Here is a 20883-nt window from a genome sequence, read left to right as displayed (position 1 = left end):
TTTATCTTAGAAAGGAGACAGATAAGAAGGGACATGATACAAGTATATAAAGAAGGGAATTCAGGAGCTTTTGTTCCTTCTCACATACCCATACACACACACAAAGCACAACAACAAAGTGACAGTCATTTACATTGAAATGTAGAAAGAAAAGGAGGACTTGTGGCACCTTAGAGACTAACAAATTTATTTGAGCATAAGCCATCCAATGAAGCGAGCTGTAGCTCATGAAAGCTTATGCTCAAATAAATTTGTTAGTCTCTAATGCACATTAACAGTGCATTACTTGACTTTAGATCAACTGTATCTACCCTGTTATGAAAGAACACGGCTGCTACTCTGAAACCTGTAATTGAAATGTAGGTAATTCAAAACTCATAAAAGGAAATACTTTTTCACTTGGTGCATAATTAGACTGTAGAATTTATTTCACAAGATACTGATGTCAAGAATTTAGTAAGATTCAAAGAAAAATTGGATGTTTATATGGATAACAAGAATATCCAGAGTTATAGACTATGCAAAAAAAAAAAGAATTTTGGAATAGATAAAATCCTGATGCTTCAGGGTTTAACCCAATCACCAGCTATTAGGCATTAGGATGAGATTTTAAAGTGGAGAGATTATACAGCATCTGCTTACTGTGTGTTTCCTGCACCTTCCACTGAAGCATCTGGTGTTGAACACTTAGAAACAGGATACTAGATTAGAATGCTAGAACTGGAAGGGACCTCAAGAGGACATCTAATCCAGTCCCCTGACAGGATTAAATATCTAGACCATTCCTGACAGGTGTTTGTCTAACCTGCTCTTAAAAATCTCCAAATCTCCAATTCCCAGCCAATTCTTTCCAGTGTTTAACCACCCTGACAGGAAGTTTTTCCTAATGTCCAACCTAAACCTTCCATGCTGCAAATTAAGCCTATCGCTTCTTGTCCTATCCTCAGAGGTTAAGAAAAACATTTTTCTTCCTCCTCCTTGTAACAACCTTTTACATACAGTACTTGGAAACTGTTATCATGTCCCCTCTCGGTTTTCTCTTTTCCAGACTAAAGAAACCCAGGTTTTTTTTAAAATCTTCCCTCGTAGATCATGTTTTCTGGACCTTTAATTATTTTTGTTGCTCTTCTCTGGACTTTCCAATTTGTCCACATCTTTCCTGAAATGTGGTGCCCAGAACTGAACACAATACTCCAGCTGAGGCCTAATCAGATTGGAGTAGAGTGGAAAAATTACTTCGTGTCTTGCTTATAATACTCCTGCTAATACATCCCAAAATGAAGTTAGTTTTTTTTTAGTTAGTTAGCCTGTAGGTTTTGTTGTTGTTGTTTCCGACTGAAACTGCCATCCTGAATAGTCCAGATTTTATCCTGATCCAGAATCCATGTTTTCAGTGCATCACTTCTTCCTTCATAATTATCTTCACATTGGAGCTAAATCGAAATATTCTTTCAAATCAGATGGGTTCATCTTCTATAGTACAGAGTTCTGTTCATTCTAGAATGAAACAATGGGACTGATATTGAAAACAACCAGAACTATAGCAGTAGGAAAACATGAATTAGGGTAATATCTTCATATTATAATCACCACTTCACCCAACTCCTTCTCCTCCTCAAATAAGCTTTTTGTACTTTACCTCCCAGGATTAAAAAAATCATTCAGCAACAATTCAGTCATTTAGACCAATACCTATAAAATAAGTGTGCTATAATGAAGTTCAAAAGCAATTAAATTATTGTTTTAAATGCTGCAATACTATCCTAACTGCTGTTGCTAATTAATCTAATGATAAGTCAATATATGTGGGAGAAAGCAGAAGTCAAGAGGTTACACATACATACACGTTTTCCTTTGAAATGATAGCTACATTATTGCCTCTGGTAAACAGATTAAAACATGCTCACACTTCACATTTCTGTAGTTGATTTGCGGCAGATACAGATGTACTCTGTATGGTGTAAACAACTGATTTTCTGCAATGATTTTGCAGGCCATCACTTCACTTCAGCTGCAGAAGTAGTACATTATCTGCCTGACCACTGCAGAGTATGTTGGTTTACAGACAGAACATTTGCATAGAGCCAAAAAATATTGTTGGGGATTTTAGTTGCAGCATCTGGTGGATAGAGATAAAGGTGTTTTTCCTCTAGTTTTTGGCTGTGCTCAACTGAAGAGATCTTAAGTTATTAATAATACCCAGGAGGTACAAAGCTTTTTAACACTTCCATTAAGAAATTTAAATGTGCATCATGGGATATTTCATGATGGGCTGGTGAGGGAAAGGAGAGAGGAAAACTGAGCCAAACCCAGAAGTTATAAAAATAATTAGAAACCTCAGCAAAATCAGTGCCTCTAATTTGCCTAGATGCATATCCATACATTAGGAAAACTATCACAGTCTTTGGTTAATTTCACCTCATCTGGAACTAATTAAAATTATTTGTTTTTATTTGGTAAGCACCAGCACTATCCTCATTACTGTACCATGACCCTAAAAGAAAGACAACCTCTGTCTGTGATGGGGCCACTCACCTCACATGAGTGCCCCTGCCAGCTGTGTCTGCACCTGCACTCGCTCAGCTTTGCTCTGCTTGCTGTGACCCCTGTTAATAGTTAAAATTATCAAGTAGGTTTTCAGTGATTCGGACCTCCAACCAAGTCACATACAGTCTGAGCCAAAATAGACCCCTTCCGAGGCACACGTCCAACAGGGCCTCTCATGGTGCGTTCTGTAATGTCCCGATCCATTAGCCTCAGCCCCTCATGGGCTATCTTCCAAATTGTCCCTCAGCCCCTCCTGGGCTAGCTTCCAATGGTACTGCTTTGTTAAGGAGCTGCGCCCCAGGGTCACTCCCTAGTGACTCTTCACTCTGTAGTGTGCCTTCCTGACCCCAGCTCTCCAGTTCAGTTTAATCCCCTTTGGGAGTTAACACAGTTCAATTAAATGCTGACCTTCTTTGGGGTCTGCTGCCCCCTTCTCTGGGCTTTATTAAGCTCCCTTCTCTAGGGTTAGGCCACTCTGCCTGTGGGGGGTGGGAGGGGTAACCTGGGCCCACCCAGTACTCTGGGTTCCAACCCTGGACCCTATAAGTAGCAGCCACCAACTGCTTCTCTGTAGCTATTTGATGCTGTGTTTCCATGGGCTACTTCCCTTCTTAGCCCTAGCACTTTCAGCTGCATCCTTATCTCAGGGCTGAAGTCTTGCTTGAGTCCCAGTTATCAACCAGGGCACCTTCCTTGCTCCTTTGGCCCCAGCAAACAACTGCTCTGTCCAGGTACTGCAACTCCTGCACCTGTCCTTGCTGCCCAGGGTCCAGCCAGTGACTAATCTGCTCTGTCCAGCAGCTCCTTTTATATGAGCTTGCTGGGTTCTGATTGGCTGCTCCCTACAGCCTCTCTCTGATTGGCTGTTTCCCTGCAGCCTCTCTAGGCAGCCTGGAGGACCCACCACTCCTACTCTTTCCTAGGGTTGGGTGTAGTAGGACTGCCTGATTTCCAGCAGGGGGGTCTCAAAGGGTTAGATTCACCCCATTACAATGTCCAATGAGCCTACAATCTAAAAGATAGACACAATGGGTATGTCTACATTTAAGGTAGGTTCGGTTTAAACATATGTTAATTAATATAGTGGTGAATACAAGGGCTGACATGACACAAACATTTGTTGTTAGTTGAGTTTTTAAACTGAAGCATGCAATCGAGGATTAAAAATGGCTAACAAAGTGTCTGTCCTGGGACAAGTGTTTGTGTAGTGTCTACACTCGAATTTACAATTGTGTTAGTTAGCACTGCTTTAAATATTATTAAAAATTCCAGTGTAGACATAACTAAAGAAGACATGATGCACTGGAAAATCCATAGATGGAGTTGTTGTAATTAATACATGTTGTGTCCAATGTTCCTTTTCCTCCTCCATTCCCTCTCAGCACAGTGAGGTGGATCTATCTACTGAATAAATATGGGTTTTGGCCCCTCTTGGAGCAGCCAGTCCACCAAAGTTCCAGTCTTCTGCCTCACAAGACAGACATGGAGGCTCCATCTGGTGAAAAGATTGCAGAGGTTTTCATTTCTTATGAGAGAAGAGAAAGAAAAAAGCCTTCACTGTGGTATTGGGAACTTTCAGTCAGAAACTAGTTGTTGCTAACATTCTTGGCAATGACACCCTTCATACTGTTGGTTATTAGCCTCAGTAAGTTCCCGTTATTCAGGTCAGGCATATGATTTAATTCTGTTATGACTCTTGTACCAGGACGTTGATGAGGTTGGGTTTGTCTTCTTCTTACTCAGCTCCTCAGCACACATAGCTTAGTGGCAAATATCCACAGTCTACAATCTGCTCAGCCCACAAAAGAGAAAAAGAGTGGTGGGTGAATAGCATTCAGGACTTTGGGGCAGAGTGTTCTTTGGAAATGGGTGAAATAGGTCCCTTTTATCCAATGTTCACTCTTAGTCCCCTTATTTTAGGCCTCTACTACCACACAGGTCAGGACTTCATTTGGATATACAATATGGCCCTTCTTTTGTCTTCTTACTTCTCAGGAGACTCAATTTAGCAAACACTGGTTACCATGTATGATCGTGTGACATTATTGGCTTTCTGGGCTATGCCATTGAATTTGGGTGCCTTGCCTCTTTAGTCCATCCCCAATTTCATCAAACCCACAGAAACTGCAGATCAGTTGAGCAGCTGTGGGATGTTTAGTAGCAAGTCCAGTCTGAAAGTTCAATTATTCTAGCTGTACACTTTTCTATTCACAGTCTCCAAAAAACACAGACAAAGTAATTTGGTTTTGGATTGTATATTGCTTAATTTCCTTGTGCAATGCAAACTATTAAAAATGTTTTTTAACACTTGTATTTTGTGTGTGTGTTTGTGTGTTTAGCTAAAAACTCCACATGCAACATTTACTCTGAGTTTGAATGTGGAAATGGTGAATGCATTGACTACCAACTGACCTGTGATGGCATTGCTCATTGTAAGGACAAATCGGATGAAAAACTATTTTATTGTGGTAAGTGTTCTCAAACATTGTCACTTCAATTTCTTAATTTGGCTTCATCTTTATTCATATTAAATGCAATGTCTTTCAAATTGTTTTTATATTCATTGGCTTACATTAAGTACATTGAATCCCAACATATGTTATATCATCCATTTCTGGTCTTAAAACAAAAACAAAAAGAAATCCACCTAGCTACTTACCTAAATCTGAAAATCTTCTCCTACTTATTCTCAGCCTTAATCTGGCAATGTCACTTTTAAATACAATTGCATTAAAACTGTCAGTGATTGAAAATAGGAAAACACTAGTGTGGAAGTATTATAAAGTAGAAAGATAAGTGTAGAGTATAACAAAAATCTCTCCACTACAGTTCTTTGTAACAGTTGATAACTCCGTTATCTCCTGTTAAGCAGATCTATATCCTGAATAGGTAAAGGAGTTATCATTCCTTCTCCATCCACATCCATACGTTAGGAAAGTATTGTTATTCTTCCACCACATTTCTAATCTGTTGCTTCCTGTCTGTCCCAACAGCCAAATTGCTCATCCACACCATTGCAATATCCAGCTTTATCTACCACAATCTGTTCCTTCTACGTATCTGACAGTCACTTTGCCAACTCCAGTCTGTCCAGAATGTTGTTAGCAAAATACTCTTTCCCACCTATGTCACCGTCCTTGCTGAGCCACTGCAGCATCCCATTATTCTGTACATTAAGTTAAAACTCCTTGACATTCAAAGCTGAACATCATGAAACTTCTGCCTACGTACTTGTCTCATTATGTGTCACTCCTCACCCTCTTCACTCCATCAGTAATGCCATCCTTAATATCCCTTTAGTTTCATCTTGCAAACTTCTTCATGCCTTCATCTATACTGCCCCTTAAATTTGTTACACCCTCCCTAAACTTTTGTATCAAGTCACCTGTCTTGCCTCAAGCTCATTTCACCATCTTGCTTACAAGAAATGAGGTTGAAGAAAGGTAACAATAAAATAAAAGATAAAAAATAACAGTATCAAAGTTATCTTGTGATACTATATTTTCCCTCTCGTTCTTCTTCCCTTTCTCCATCTATGATCTTTACTTGTGTTCTGTCAAATTTTTATTGTGAGCTACTCAGAAAATAAGGACTGTGTTTTTAACTTCTTGTTGACAGATCCCTAGCATATTTTACATGATCAAAATAATTAATATAATTATAGCACCACGCTGATATGTAGGTAATTCTAAAATAATTGTTTTTAGTGGAAGATTGTTGGAAAAAACATAACAAACAACAAAGTGAATGGACAGAATACAAAAAAATATGTTGGTGATAGTTAAGGGGAAACAGTTAAGACAAGACCTTTTCTATCTGTCTGGGGCATGGAGCAGCACAGAGCTGTATCACTCACAAGCAGACCAGGAAATGAATTGTCTCTCTGAAAATCATAATTCCTCCCCTGTTTCCCCTCTTGCTCACTTCTGTTGAAATTGTTCCACTTTGTGTAAAATACTTGAATAGTCATTGAGCCTGAAGAGTGAGTGAAAATGACTATAGTCTGGTTATTCGAGCTCTCACCTGGGAGGTGGGAGACCCAAGTTCACATTCCTTCTCCAATTACTTTAATTATTTAGACTTGGTGGAAAAACTTCAATAGGAGATTACGGGAAATCCAACCCAGAATATCCCATAGCCCAATGGCTAGAGCATTCATGGAGATCCAAGTTCAATTCCCTTCTCCAGATCAGGCAGAGGGGAGAATTGGACCTGGGTCTCCTACATACCAGGTAAATGCCCTAACCACTGAATTAAAATTTCTAAGGTCACCATCATGACTTTCTCCTCCATATTGTAAATTGCGCCAGAAAAAAATAGTAGTAACTATTTTGCAAATACATGAACAGATTTGGTTGAACTGAAACTGCATTTTTTCAGCGGATAAACTACTCACCTGAAAAATTTCCCAAGTTCTACTATTCACATGTGTAAAATTAAACATGGTACAGTATGTCTATTTTGCAAAGAAAAATCCACAGTGCTGAGTCTCAAAGCCTGGGACAATTGACTTGGGCTCAGGCTGTCAGGCTAAAAATAGCAGTGTAGACATTCCTGCTCAGGCTGAGCCTGGGTTCTGAAACCCAGCAAGGGGAGAGAGTCTCATATTCCAGGCTCCTGCCCAATGGGAATGTCTACACTGCAATTTTTAGCCCCGCAACCCAAACCCAAGTCAGTTGACCAGAGCTCTGAGACTTGATGCCATAGGTTTTTCTTTGCAATCCATACAGATTTACTCCATGCATGAACACACTTGGTCAGTTTAGCTACCTCTCAATTCTAGCATTTGATAGTGTGACAAAGCTGTCCTTGTATCCATGGTTTCCTGCATTTCCTGGTGGATTTCGCTAGTCTCAGAGGCTCACTGTGACCCTCCACATAACCCTTCTCTCTCTAGAGACAAGGGTCACAGTCTACTGAGCCATTTTCATCATAAGCCAGCAAGGGAGGTAAGGAGAAGCTATTCTCCCTTACACAGTCTCTGTTGTCTCCCAGTTTCAGTGATTAATTGGGGGGTGGGGAGGGGGGTACCCAGGCGCACCCTCTACTCCAGGCTCCAGCTCAGGGACCCTAATAGTATCAGCTATGGTCGCTGACCTTTTAGAAACATGACATGTACAATTCCCTGGGCTACTTCCCCACAGCAACCCCCACTTCCTCATGCTCCACTTCACCCTTACCTCAGGGCCTCCTTCCTTGTGCCTGATATTGTGTGTACTGCTCAGTTTCTCCAACAGCGCAACTTCTTCCCACAGCTCCTGACATCCACACCGACCTGACTAACTGGGAGGCTTTTAACTAGTTTCAGACAGTCCTGATTGGCTTCAGAGGTCCCAGTCAACCTAGTGTTCTCCCTGCCTTCTTGAAAGTTCTTAATTGGTCCCAGGTATCTTAATTGACCTGGAGCAGCTACCATTTAACTTATCCTGGTACCAGGGATTTGTTTACTTGGAGCTAATATATCTATCTCCCACTACTTTTCTATAGCCATCTGGCCTTGCCCTGTTACAATAGTAATATATTTTCTATTACTTTAATTTACCTTCATTATGATTGACAAGATATGTATAGTGACATTGGCTTCTGAACAAATTCAGCATATTTTCAGTTTCTAGGTGAGCAGCAGTGTTTGTGTATTCCACATAAACATAGTTATATTTATAACAGAATGATGTTTTAAACAAATCAATAAAAAATAAACTCTTACCATCACAAGATTTTGAACACTGAAAGTTAAGGTTTTCTTTGCGATTCTTTTTTTCTGAAGGTCGAGGTATTAGAATAATTGACTGGTTTATGTGTTTGTCCATCAACTTCTTTTAGTTGGACAGTAAATTATTAGTTTCACATTTTTTTATAACTTAACGTGAACATTTCTGAAGGAAATGTCTCTGGGATGTTTGCTTGTTTGTTTAAATTAAGTGCTTATTTATTATTTGTGTAAAATTTCTATATACAATGTTTATTACATTTACTTTACCAGAAAACAGAAGCTGTCAGAGGGGTTTTAGGCCTTGTTACAATCGCCGTTGTATTTCAAACAACAAAATGTGTGATGGCACAAATGATTGTGGTGACAACTCTGATGAACTGGACTGTAAAGGTAAATGCCAGCTACTTCTATCTATGTCTAGAATGTATGTGTAATTTTGGTTGGAATTATACTTTTTATTTGCTTTTATTTGTGTGGTTTGGCTTTAAACCAAATGTGTGCATGCACTAGACTCAGAGAGAGAGATCAGAAGAAACATTACAATGCTTGCTGACGCCTGTGAAATATTCCTGGGTAAGTGTAGATGAAGATCCATTCCTTCCTTCTCTCCCTTATCTGCTCACAAGAAACCCAGATAGTGATGGCTCCTGTATAAATTATATTAGATGAAAAGAAGTGATGTAAAAAGAGTGGAATCCAGCCAAAAAAAATTGACATATGGCAGAGTCCTAGGTTTAACCAAGAGTGTCTAAGTTTGCATGTACAATTGTGTTTACTTGAACTAATTGGGAATCACTTAACTTGCATTACACCATGACCAAAACCTCTAATCTGGTCATAGTCTAAGTGACTATTATTAGGGTTCGATAGATAGTGGCTAAAAGCTCCACATACTTGTGGGATGGGGCTTTCTGGCAGTGGGAACCTCCAGGAAAAATTGTGGCTGTGATTTTCTGTGCAGCAATGTGTGTAGTGGCATCTTTGTTATATTGGGCATGGGTATGCCATGTTCTCTATTCTGGATCTGAGCAGCTTTGCTGGATGAAGAGAAAAGATAATGTTGCTGGTTGCACTAGCCATGTTCAGTGTCAGTTCTTCCCAGCCATGTTGCAGTTTGGCTCTGTGCAAAGCTTATTGGGAAAACATATTTTTAAAATATATATGCTCTAAATATCTTAATGTCCTTTTACAAATGTTAGCGAATATAAAGTATCATAGAATCATAGAATCATAGAATATCAGGGTTGGAAGGGACCCCAGAAGGTCATCTAGTCCAACCCCCTGCTCAAAGCAGGACCAAGTCCCAGTTAAATCATCCCAGCTAGGGCTTTGTCAAGCCTGACCTTAAAAACCTCTAAGGAAGGAGATTCTACCACCTCCCTAGGTAACGCATTCCAGTGTTTCACCACCCTCTTAGTGAAAAAGTTTTTCCTAATATCCAATCTAAACCTCCCCCATTGCAACTTGAGACCATTACTCCTCGTTCTGTCATCTGCTACCATTGAGAACAGTCTAGAGCCATCCTCTTTGAAACCCCCTTTCAGGTAGTTGAAAGCAGCTATCAAATCCCCCCTCATTCTTCTCTTCTGCAGACTAAACAATCCCAGCTCCCTCAGCCTCTCCTCATAAGTCATGTGCTCTAGACCCCTAATCATTTTCGTTGCCCTTCGTTGTACTCTTTCCAATTTATCCACATCCTTCCTGTAGTGTGGGGCCCAAAACTGGACACAGTACTCCAGATGAGGCCTCACCAGTGTCGAATAGAGGGGAACGATCACGTCCCTCGATCTGCTCGCTATGCCCCTACTTATACAACCCAAAATGCCATTGCCCTTCTTGGCAACAAGGGCACACTGCTGACTCATATCCAGCTTCTCGTCCACTGTCACCCCTAGGTCCTTTTCCGCAGAACTGCTGCCGAGCCATTCGGTCCCTAGTCTGTAGCGGTGCATTGGATTCTTCCATCCTAAGTGCAGGACCCTGCATTTATCCTTATTGAACCTCATTAGATTTCTTTTGGCCCAATCCTCCAATTTGTCTAGGTCCTTCTGTATCCTATCCCTCCCCTCCAGCGTATCTACCACTCCTCCCAGTTTAGTATCATCCGCAAATTTGCTGAGAGTGCAATCCACACCATCCTCCAGATCATTTATGAAGATATTGAACAAAACGGGCCCCAGGACCGACCCCTGGGGCACTCCACTTGACACCGGCTGCCAACTAGACATGGAGCCATTGATCACTACCCGTTGAGCCCGACAATCTAGCCAGCTTTCTACCCACCTTATAGTGCATTCATCCAGCCCATACTTCCTTAACTTGCTGACAAGAATGCTGTGGGAGACCGTGTCAAAAGCTTTGCTAAAGTCAAGAAACAATACATCCACTGCTTTCCCTTCATCCACAGAACCAGTAATCTCATCATAAAAGGCGATTAGATTAGTCAGGCATGACCTTCCCTTGGTGAATCCATGCTGACTGTTCCTGATCACTTTCCTCTCCTCTAAGTGCTTCAGGATTGATTCTTTGAGGACCTGCTCCATGATTTTTCCAGGGACTGAGGTTAGGCTGACCGGCCTGTAGTTCCCAGGATCCTCCTTCTTCCCTTTTTTAAAGATGGGCACTACATTAGCTTTTTTCCAGTCATCCGGGACTTCCCCCGTTCGCCACGAGTTTTCAAAGATAATGGCCAAGGGCTCTGCAATCACAGCCGCCAATTCCTTCAGCACTCTCGGATGCAATTCGTCCGGCCCCATGGACTTGTGCACGTCCAGCTTTTCTAAATAGTCCCTAACCACCTCTATCTCTACAGAGGGCTGGCCATCTCTTCCCCATTTTGTGTTGCCCAGCACAGCAGTCTGGGAGCTGACCTTGTTAGTGAAAACAGAGGCAAAAAAAGCATTGAGTACATTAGCTTTTTCCACATCCTCTGTCACTAGCTTGCCTCCCTCATTCAGTAAGGGGCCCACACTTTCCTTTGCTTTCTTCTTGTTGCCAACATACCTGAAGAAACCCTTCTTGTTACTCTTGACATCTCTTGCTAGCTGCAGCTCCAGGTGCGATTTGGCCCTCCTGATATCTTTCCTACATGCCCGAGCAATATTTTTATACTCTTCCCTGGTCATATGTCCAAGCTTCCACTTCTTGTAAGCTTCTTTTTTATGTTTAAGATCCGCTAGGATTTCACCATTAAGCCAAGCTGGTCGCCTGCCATATTTACTATTCTTTCGACTCATCGGGATGGTTTGTCCCTGTAACCTCAACAGGGATTCCTTGAAATACAGCCAGCTCTCCTGGACTCCCTTCCCTTTCATGTTAGTCCCCCAGGGGATCCTGGCCATCTGTTCCCTGAGGGAGTCAAAGTCTGCTTTCCTGAAGTCCAGGGTCCGTATCCTGCTGCTTACCTTTCTTCCCTGCGTCAGGATCCTGAACTCAACCAACTCATGGTCACTGCCTCCCAGATTCCCATCCACTTTTGCTTCCCCCACTAATTCTACCCGGTTTGTGAGCAGCAGGTCAAGAAAAGCGCTCCCCCTAGTTGGCTCCCCTAGCACTTGCACCAGGAAATTGTCCCCTACGCTTTCCAAAAACTTCCTGGATTGTCTATGCACCGCTGTATTGCTCTCCCAGCAGATATCAGGAAAATTAAAGTCACCCATGAGAATCAGGGCATGCGATCTAGTAGCTTCCGTGAGTTGCCGGAAGAAAGCCTCATCCACCTCATCCCCCTGGTCCGGTGGTCTATAGCAGACTCCCACCATGACATCACTCTTGTTGCACACACTTCTAAACTTAATCCAGAGACACTCAGGTTTTTCCACAGTTTCGTACCGGAGCTCTGAGCAGTCATACTGCTCCCTTACATACAGTGCTACTCCCCCACCTTTTCTGCCCTGCCTGTCCTTCCTGAACAGTTTATAACCATCCATGACTGTACTCCAGTCATGTGAGTTATCCCACCAAGTCTCTGTTATTCCAATCACGTCATAATTCCTTGACATCACCGGGACCTCCAGTTCTCCCTGCTTGTTTCCAAGGCTTTGTGCATTTGTATATAAGCACTTGAGATAACCTGTTGATCGCCCCTCATTCCCAGTATGAGGCAGGAGCCCTCCCCTCACAGACCTTCCTGCCTGTGCTTCCTCCCGGTATCCCGCTTTCCCACTTACCTCAGGGCTTTGGTCTCCTTCCCCCGGTGAACCTAGTTTAAAGCCCTCCTCACTAGGTTAGCCAGCCTGCTGGCAAAGATGTTCTTCCCTCTCTTCGTAAGATGGAGCCCGTCTCTGCCCAGCACTCCTCCTTCATGGAACACCATCCCATGGTCAAAGAATCCAAAGCCTTCTCTCCGACACCACCTGCGTAGCCATTCGTTGACCTCCACGATTCGACGGTCCCTACCCAGGCCTTTTCCTTCCACGGGGAGGATGGACGAGAACACCACTTGCGCCTCCAACTCCTTTATCCTTCTTCCCAGAGCCACATAGTCCGCAGTGATCCGCTCAAGGTCATTCTTGGCAGTATCATTGGTGCCCACGTGGAGAAGCAGGAAGGGGTAGCGATCCGAGGGCTTGATGAGTCTCGGCAGTCTCTCCGTCACATCACGAATCTTAGCCCCTGGCAAGCAGCAGACTTCTCGGTTTTCCCGGTCAGGGCGGCAGATAGATGACTCAGTCCCCCGGAGGAGAGAGTCCCCGACCACCACCACCCGCCTTCTCCTCTTGGGAGTGGTGGTCGTGGAACCTCCAACCTCAGGACATCGCATCTCATGCCTCCCAACCAGCGGAGTCTCCTTCTGCTTTCTCCCCCCAGACATATCATCTGGTCCACTCTCCGCATTGGTACCTGTGGAGAGAACATGAAAGCGGTTAGTTACCTGTGTCTGTGTTACTGGAACCCGGACATTCCGCTTACCTCTTCTGGAGGTCACATGTTGCCAAGCTTCTTCACTGGCCTCTTGGCTCCTCTGTGCAACCTGCTCTACATCTTTAGAGCTTTGTGCCCCTAGAAGGCTATCCTGAGTTTGGTCCAGAAAATCCTCAGTCTCTCGTATACAACGCAGGGTCGTTACCTGTTGCTCCAGACCTTCAATCTTCTCTTCCAATATGGAGACCAGCTTGCACTTTGTACAGACAAAGTCGCTTCTGTCCTGTGGAAGAAAGACAAACATGGCACATCCAGTGCAGGTCACAACAGCTGAATTCCCCCCTTCCATATCACCTACCTACTACGGAGCTTCCTCAGAGACGTTGGCAAGATGTAAGCCTCACTGGGCTCGCTCCAGGCGAACTCCCAGGCAAACTCCTGCTGTGAGCTGCTCTGCTGTCCCCGCTGCTCCGCTGGTTCGCTGCCGCTCAGCTGGTTCGCGAGGCTCCGGCTATTTTTAAACAGCCAGGCTTCCCTGACACAAACACACAGACACCCTAATGCCCGCCCCCTGCAGGCTAGCAGCCAATCAGACACTCACTCAGGCTCCCTCCCAGCAAACACACGCTCGGATACTTCCTCAGCAAGCAAACACACACACTCGGATACTTACCAGTCCCAGGCAAACTCCTGCTGTGAGCTGCTCTGCTGTCCCCGCTGCTCCGCTGGTTCGCTGCCGCTCAGCTGGTTCGCGAGGCTCCGGCTATTTTTAAACAGCCAGGCTTCCCTGACGCAAACACACAGACACCCTAATGCCCGCCCCCTGCAGGCTAGCAGCCAATCAGACACTCACTCAGGCTCCCTCCCAGCAAACACACGCTCGGATACTTCCTCAGCAAGCAAACACACACACTCGGATACTTACCAGTCCCAGGCAAACTCCTGCTGTGAGCTGCTCTGCTGTCCCCGCTGCTCCGCTGGTTCGCTGTAGTTGAGTAGTAGTTGATAACCAACCTAAATCCTGAGTTATGTTTCAAAAGAGATATAAATATGACACAATCTCTAGCCAGAACCATCAGAGCAAAGCCTTTTAGATATTAGTTTTGCATTAATTTGGATATTTTTGTAATCACTTACATGAATGCCAATTCAGAAAGAAGGAAGGAAGGGATGGTGTATGTATGGGGCAGGGGAGAAAGGCACAGAGAAGGGGGAAGGGAGTGATAAAGTGTGGTGCCGCAGAAAAGGATGGGGGAAAAATGAAGTGAAGAGGGAGAAATTATTAATTGTAAGAGAGAGAGGCCAGAATTCTGTTCATTATGTGGAAGGAGGTAAGGGGTTCAGAGGTTTGATTAACTGGGGGCAGTGCTTCTCACCTTCAGCAATGGAGGAAGGGCCCTCATACTTTTCTGTGTATCTCCCCTCCATCCTCCTGTGGCTTCCATACTGACTTCTTGCTTCTCCTCTTTCCCTGCTTTCTAACTCCCTGTAATAGGACAGCACCCATCTCTTGAGAGTGCCCCCTTCTGGTCGGGTGTGTTTGCAATCTTTTAATTCTAGTGACCCCTGTGGGTGGTTTCTCAGGTAGTTTTTCAGTGACTCAGCCCTCCAGCTGAGTCTCACATACTGTATGTGAATCAGAATACACCCCTTCTGGGGTCTACTGTCTTTAACTTGTCCCTGCCCAGGTATGGGGCTGTACCACCAGGGCTTCCTCCCTGGAGACACTGTCTTCTTGCAGCCCTCCCTGGGCTCAGTCCTTACTCAGTCCCAGCAGCTAGTCAGGAGCTCCTTTGCTCCTTGGTTCCTGCTCGCAGCTGTGTTGGACTCAGTCCTAGCAGTCATCCAGAAGCTCCTTCTTTGGTCTCTGCCAGCAGACTGTCCTGGGCTCAGGCCCAGCAGCAAACTGGGAACTCCTTAGCTCCCCCAGTCCCTGCCCACTCTGAGCTGTCCATGGTCCTACTGCTCTTTCAGCCAGCCAGAAACACAGGCCTCTCTTCTCCAGCCCCAGGCAGCAACTGCTGCTCTGTTCTGGAGCTCCTTTTATATGGCCCTACTGGACCCTGAATGCCTGCTCCCTGCAGCCTCTTTCACATTGGCTGCTTCCCCACAACTACTCTGGGCTGCTTGGAAGATTCTCTTCTTGTCCTTTCCTGTGACAGTGTGTGGCAAGACCATGAGGCCTCTAGCAGGGTGCCTCTAGGTCTACTCCACCCTGTCACCCCCCCCCATCACCAGTGTTTCACTCTGTGCCCTGCACCCTGCCTGTAGGCTACGGGGAGTTACAACTATGGTAGATGTCTCTTGTAACTCTCCCTCCCAGACTTGGGTCAAGGGAAGGAGCAGCTGTAATGAGGAGTGTTGAGCACCTCCCATCACATGCCTGGACGCAGAGGGTGGAGGGGGTAGGAGAGCTAACACACTTTCCTACTGGAAGGAGGTAGGGAAGACAGAATAGAAAAAAAAAACAGTAGTTCATGGTGGACACTGCTTTATCCTTGCCCTTCTCCTCCTATGAATAATGTGCTGGTTTGGAGGGGAGAATGCAAGGAGCAGATTGATACAGTTTTCACTTGATGGAGGAGAGAGCAGAACTGGACCTAGGCTGCAGGGATATTTCTCTGCAGGCCTACCCCTCCATCTTGTGAAAATGGTATGGGCCCAGCAGCTTCTCTCCTCACTCCTACCCTGCTTTAACTCTCCTGTCTGCTCCTGAAAGGGAGAGCTGTATCTGTCCAAGGCAACAGCTCTGATTAGCTGCTCTGGCTCAGAGAATGGGAAAAGGAAGCCAATCACATAGGGATTTCTACTTGGGCCAAGAGGTTTCCCCTCATAGCCCTAGAAAGTCTTAAATCTCATAGTCTGTGGGAAAAGCCATAGAGTTGGTGGGTCTGAGACCAAGGAACACAATATTCCAAACAAAGCAAAATCAGTGTTTCATGTCTTCCCCTAGATTTGTCCTGTTAATGGAAGGAGGGCTTTCGGAACCCTTTTCTCTCTACCATTGTCTGGATTGCTGTTAGTGGGTGGTGTATAGGAGGGTAGAAGGAATTAGCCCATCTATCAAAGGGCTTCCATCCATCCACGATCTTTGAAGGAGATCTCTGAAGGAGAAACAGATGCAGATATTGGACTAACTTCTGTGCACATTGAACTTCATGTCTCTGAGGCATGGCCTACACACAAAGTTGCATTGGTTTAACTCAAGTTGTGATTTTAAGATGATATATATAGACATAGATAGGCCATTTCCCCCTTCCCCCCCCCCGCAAAAAAGCTTCTTATTGTAGCAGGCACCACTTAATCAAGTTCAAATAAATTAAAAAAAAGTTTCTGTATATATAGGTGAGACATGCAGGGCTTAGTGTTGCTTTCATTGGTAACAATTGAGTAGGATTGTGGAACCCATAGGCTGAAGGAGTGGTGGGTTTTTTTTGTTTGTTTTTAATAGATTATTTTCTGTGGGCCTCTTGTACCCTCTCTGAAGTTGTGGTAGTGGGAATAATGCTGACACCCTGACATAGCTGGTCTCTAGTGTCAGGGGAGTGAGCATCTCGTATGGTCTTCCCAAATTCTCTCCAATTCAATGCAGAAATACACTGTTCTACTGCAGAAGAACCCTTGGTGTACATGCAGGATTTATCTCTTAGTGAGCAGTCTTTTAAAACAGTTTAGTAAACCTATAGCAAGCTGAAATAAAATATTTGAAGCCATTTCCAAAGGTAACAAATAAATATGCTGTTTCTTTTTTCATTTCTTTTTTTTTCCTATCAAGATTCATTCACAAAAAAATCAACTGTTTCTTCGAATAATAAATACTGGTTTCTAGGCTTGCACTTCATCCCAAGCTTAATGGATGAATGGCAACAAGATAGTGAATATTTCCAAATGAATCTAAGAGGTTTATTCACCAGAGATTAAATCTAATACCCAAACTGCTTCAAGTGGTTCTTGGCAAGACTCCTTATTAATGTTGAATGAACCTCTAGAGTTTCACAATTCTGGTTTGGTGCAAAGTTCAGATGTGTATCTGAAGTGTAAAGTAAGCTTTTAAAGAGCTACCTATCCCAGACTTTCTGCTTCTCTCCCCACTACCATTGTTATGGGGAGACTTCTCCGTCCCATCCAGTGGTAGGAGCAGCACTCTTTATAGAAGGATTGATACTTTAGGAGGATGAAGGCTTTGTACCGTCTCTAGAAACAGATGCAGATATTGGACTAACTTCTGTGCACATTGAACTTCATGTCTCTGAGGCATGGTCTACATACAAAGTTGCATTGGTTTAACTCAAGTTGTGATTTTAAGATGATATAAACTGAGTTTATAATGTCCACAGACATTTGCACTGATTTAATTGCTCTGGTTTATAAACCAATTTAAGTTAAACTAGTGCAACTATTTTTTTGTAAATGAGCCATAAAGTCTCCCAGTTAAATACTTCCCATGCTGTATAGCACAGCTATGAAGCCCCAGTTCTGCAAAATTTGGTGTTTTCTGGGATTCTTAGTTCTGTCTTGTGTCAGTACTGAGGACGTCCCCAGCTACACAGAAGACCACCAGCAGCAATTATAGGGAGCAGGACGAGAAAGGAAAGAGTTAACCATCCTTCCTTGAAATTCAGACACAATTTGGTTGTTGAAGGTTCAGGAAGTTATTATTTGAATTATCCAAACTACATTGTCCACCCTACTGATAAATATACTTCAAATAAAAAGAAATAACTGATCTGTCATTGATATATTTATATCCTTTTACTTTTAAAAATAGTTTTAGGTGTGTTGAAAAGATTTTTGTGGTTTCCTGGACCACACAGATTTTAGTTGCCAGGGAAAAAGGATCAGGATATTTAAAAGGAAAGATTGTCTTGCCACAGTCAATCGCATTTAAACTCCACTCTGTAGCCTCAGCAAGCAGAAGGTGAAGTGAACAGGCAAATAACATCTTACTATCATTATTCAAAACTTGCCTGAGTCCTAGATGTGCTGGAAACAGATGTTACTCCTACTTTGGAGTTACGTGTTATAAAGAATTTTTGTAGAAATTAACTTATGGTACCTAACCTTTTGTTGTTGAAATCTACCTACCCTGGTGGGTTGTAGGTGGAGTTCCCACCTCCTCTTGCGCTCTTACACTATAGGAATATGTGCACTGTAATAAAAACCCACGCCTGGTCTGTATCAGCTGACTTGGGCTTATGGGGTCTGCACTGTGGGGCTATACAATTGCCATGTAGACGTTCGGGCTTGGGTCTGAGGGTTCCAGAGCACAGGCTCCAGCCTAACCCCAAACATCTGCACTGCAATTTTATAGTCCCAAAAGCCGAACCCCACAAGCCCCAGTCAGCTGACACAGGCCAGCCATGCGTGTTTTCTTGAAGTGTAGATATTCCTTCATAGACATACTTGAAATGTTGTTACAGTGCCTCTCTTTCTTTTCACCCCTGCCCATCTGTGACTTGGACAGGTCACTTAACTGATTGGTTTACCTTTCTGAAACATGGAAATAATAATAGTTTTATTTATATACCTCACTAAAATATTTTAATAAGTAAATGTTTATGAAGTGCTCAAGATTTTCACATGAAAGGTGCTTATAAGAAATGCAAAGAATTATGATTTTTATATTAAGTATTGTGACTATTTTAGAGTTTATGCAGCTTTAGCTTATCTTTGTAATTAATTATAATATTAAAATGTGAAAAGCTAGAGTACTGAAGAAACTGTCATGTCGAAGGCCATCTCATAGTGGAGCATTTGTAATCACAATGTTCATTTTGAATGAAAATCTTACTTTGGTACATTAAATGCACAAAACAGCTTGATGCACCTGTTCTTTCTTTTCCAGCAAATGTTATGAACTCTCAACTCTTGTGATAATATATGTGTAAGAAATAAAAAAATCTCTTTCTAAGGCCTTTTCACATAAAGGTATTACTTGTGATACATGCTTTAACCTTTCTTTAAATGCATGGTTACTTAAAAAGAGTGGTTTATTTATAAACTTTCAAAGCAATGAAAACTGTATGTAACTGTTTCTTTTTGTTACTATATACTTTGTAGATTCAACATGTGCTTCAACAGAATTTCTCTGTGCAGAAGGGATTTGCATTGCAAAATCAGCACAATGCAACCAGGTCATTGATTGTGCAGATGCTTCAGATGAAAAGAATTGCAGTAAGAAATTCAGTTTTCTGTCACATTTGTCTCTGTCTCTCTTTAAAGTGGTAAAGTGTTATCCACATTTGATCTGCAATTAACTCTTATTTGTGTTAACTGTTATCTTGGATACTAATATGTTCAGGAAAGCTGAATAGCCCATAAAAAATATAGCCAAGTCTGGGAACCCTTGTTGCAAAGCGTATCAAGACATTGATCGATTGATCGATCTATAAATATATAGATTTGATTGTGTAGTATTTTATTTTCTCTTTCCAGATAACACAGACTGCACTAATTTCTATAAGCTTGGAGTAAAATCTACAGGGTTTATTAGTTGTAATTCTACTTCACTTTGTATACTACCAGAATGGATATGTGATGGATCTAATGACTGTGGAGATTATACAGATGAATTAAAATGCCCAGGTAATTGTGAAAAGAAAAATAATAATAATTTATATCTGTACTAGAGATATAGAGAAACTATGAAAAATATGTATGAAAAATTCAGTACTATGTGTTTAATGTACAAGTAAAGATATTCAGAAGAAGTTGCCTCCTTCACCCATATTATCTGTGTTAAGGGGGTATGCAAATTATCACTAATTAATGCTGAGGTTCCTCTGAAGAAAACCACATTGTCTTTGGCTGTATTTTTCCCCATTGTATATCTGTCATTAATTATTTTTATTTAATTGGAACTTTAATCATCAAAATGTCTAAAGTGTCAAGCTTCAGCAAAATTGCCCAAAGCCTATGAGTAACTTTTAATAGTGAATTGTATGTGTTGCTTGATTTTTTTTCCCTCTGCTTTCATGGGTGTTTGATTGAAGTACTTAGTACAAAGCTTTGTGGAGAGTTGTTCCACTTTAAGAGTTATCTATTTATTGTTTTGGTGATTATATTAATCTTGTTCTCCTTTGATTGCTTTTCTGAATACGTATTCTACTTTTGGTGCATATGTCAGAGACCAGAGACTTTTGGCTAGCATTGTCTATTGGGGCCATGCACATACCTTGAGTATCCTCATGCCCTTCATCTACGGCATAAAAGGGTGAAGCAGGCCACTTGCCACTTAGTTCTTCTCATTGCCTCTGGCTTTGACATGGAGGTGCTCTCGGTCCATTACAACCTACAGCTAGCTGTCTCTTTTCATTCCTTGTAGATATTATCCTAATTCCCAGTTGTAGTTAGTTTGCTACATGGCACCAGACATGTAGTATTTTCAGGGTAGGTTTCCTTTTTACCAGGAGAATCCTTATTATTTTCTTCCAGGTACTACATCTCAGTCCCCTGGTTATGAATATTGTCACTAATGTCAGGATACTATGGCCGTTAATGACAGGCATAAGGAATGTTTATTTTGTATGGGGGAGTTGCACATCCCCGGTAAATGTAAGTTATGTAAGTCCTTTACACAAAGGACTTGAAAATGTAGGCAGGCTCGCCTCCAAATATTTTTAATGGATGGGTTGATGAGACTGGCTTCAGACCATGGGTCCTTTGACCCCTCTGTATATGACCTGTTGGTATCTAAGAATGGGGTCTACATCATCTCAGGCTCTGTTAGCTTCGTCTTCAGCCCTGAAGTTGAGGCACAC

At 42.6% G+C, this 20883-nt stretch overlaps 1 protein-coding gene across 1 annotated transcript in view; it reads left to right on the top strand.

Moving 5' to 3' along the window:
- Window positions 1–20883, top strand: part of LRP1B (LDL receptor related protein 1B) — a 1336604-nt gene that overhangs the window by 1038338 nt on the left and 277383 nt on the right. Inside the window, exons 46-49 of the mRNA XM_043505072.1 lie at window positions 4887–5015; window positions 8531–8650; window positions 19184–19297; window positions 19559–19708. Coding sequence (XP_043361007.1) covers window positions 4887–5015; window positions 8531–8650; window positions 19184–19297; window positions 19559–19708 — 513 coding nt within the window. The remainder of the gene's footprint in view (window positions 1–4886; window positions 5016–8530; window positions 8651–19183; window positions 19298–19558; window positions 19709–20883) is intronic.

Source organism: Dermochelys coriacea, chromosome 11 (genome assembly GCF_009764565.3).
Source record: "Dermochelys coriacea isolate rDerCor1 chromosome 11, rDerCor1.pri.v4, whole genome shotgun sequence".
NCBI classification, from domain to species: domain Eukaryota; kingdom Metazoa; phylum Chordata; order Testudines; family Dermochelyidae; genus Dermochelys; species Dermochelys coriacea.
The sequence above is the reverse complement of the archived record's forward strand: the minus strand, read 5'-3'. Positions and strand labels throughout refer to the sequence as shown.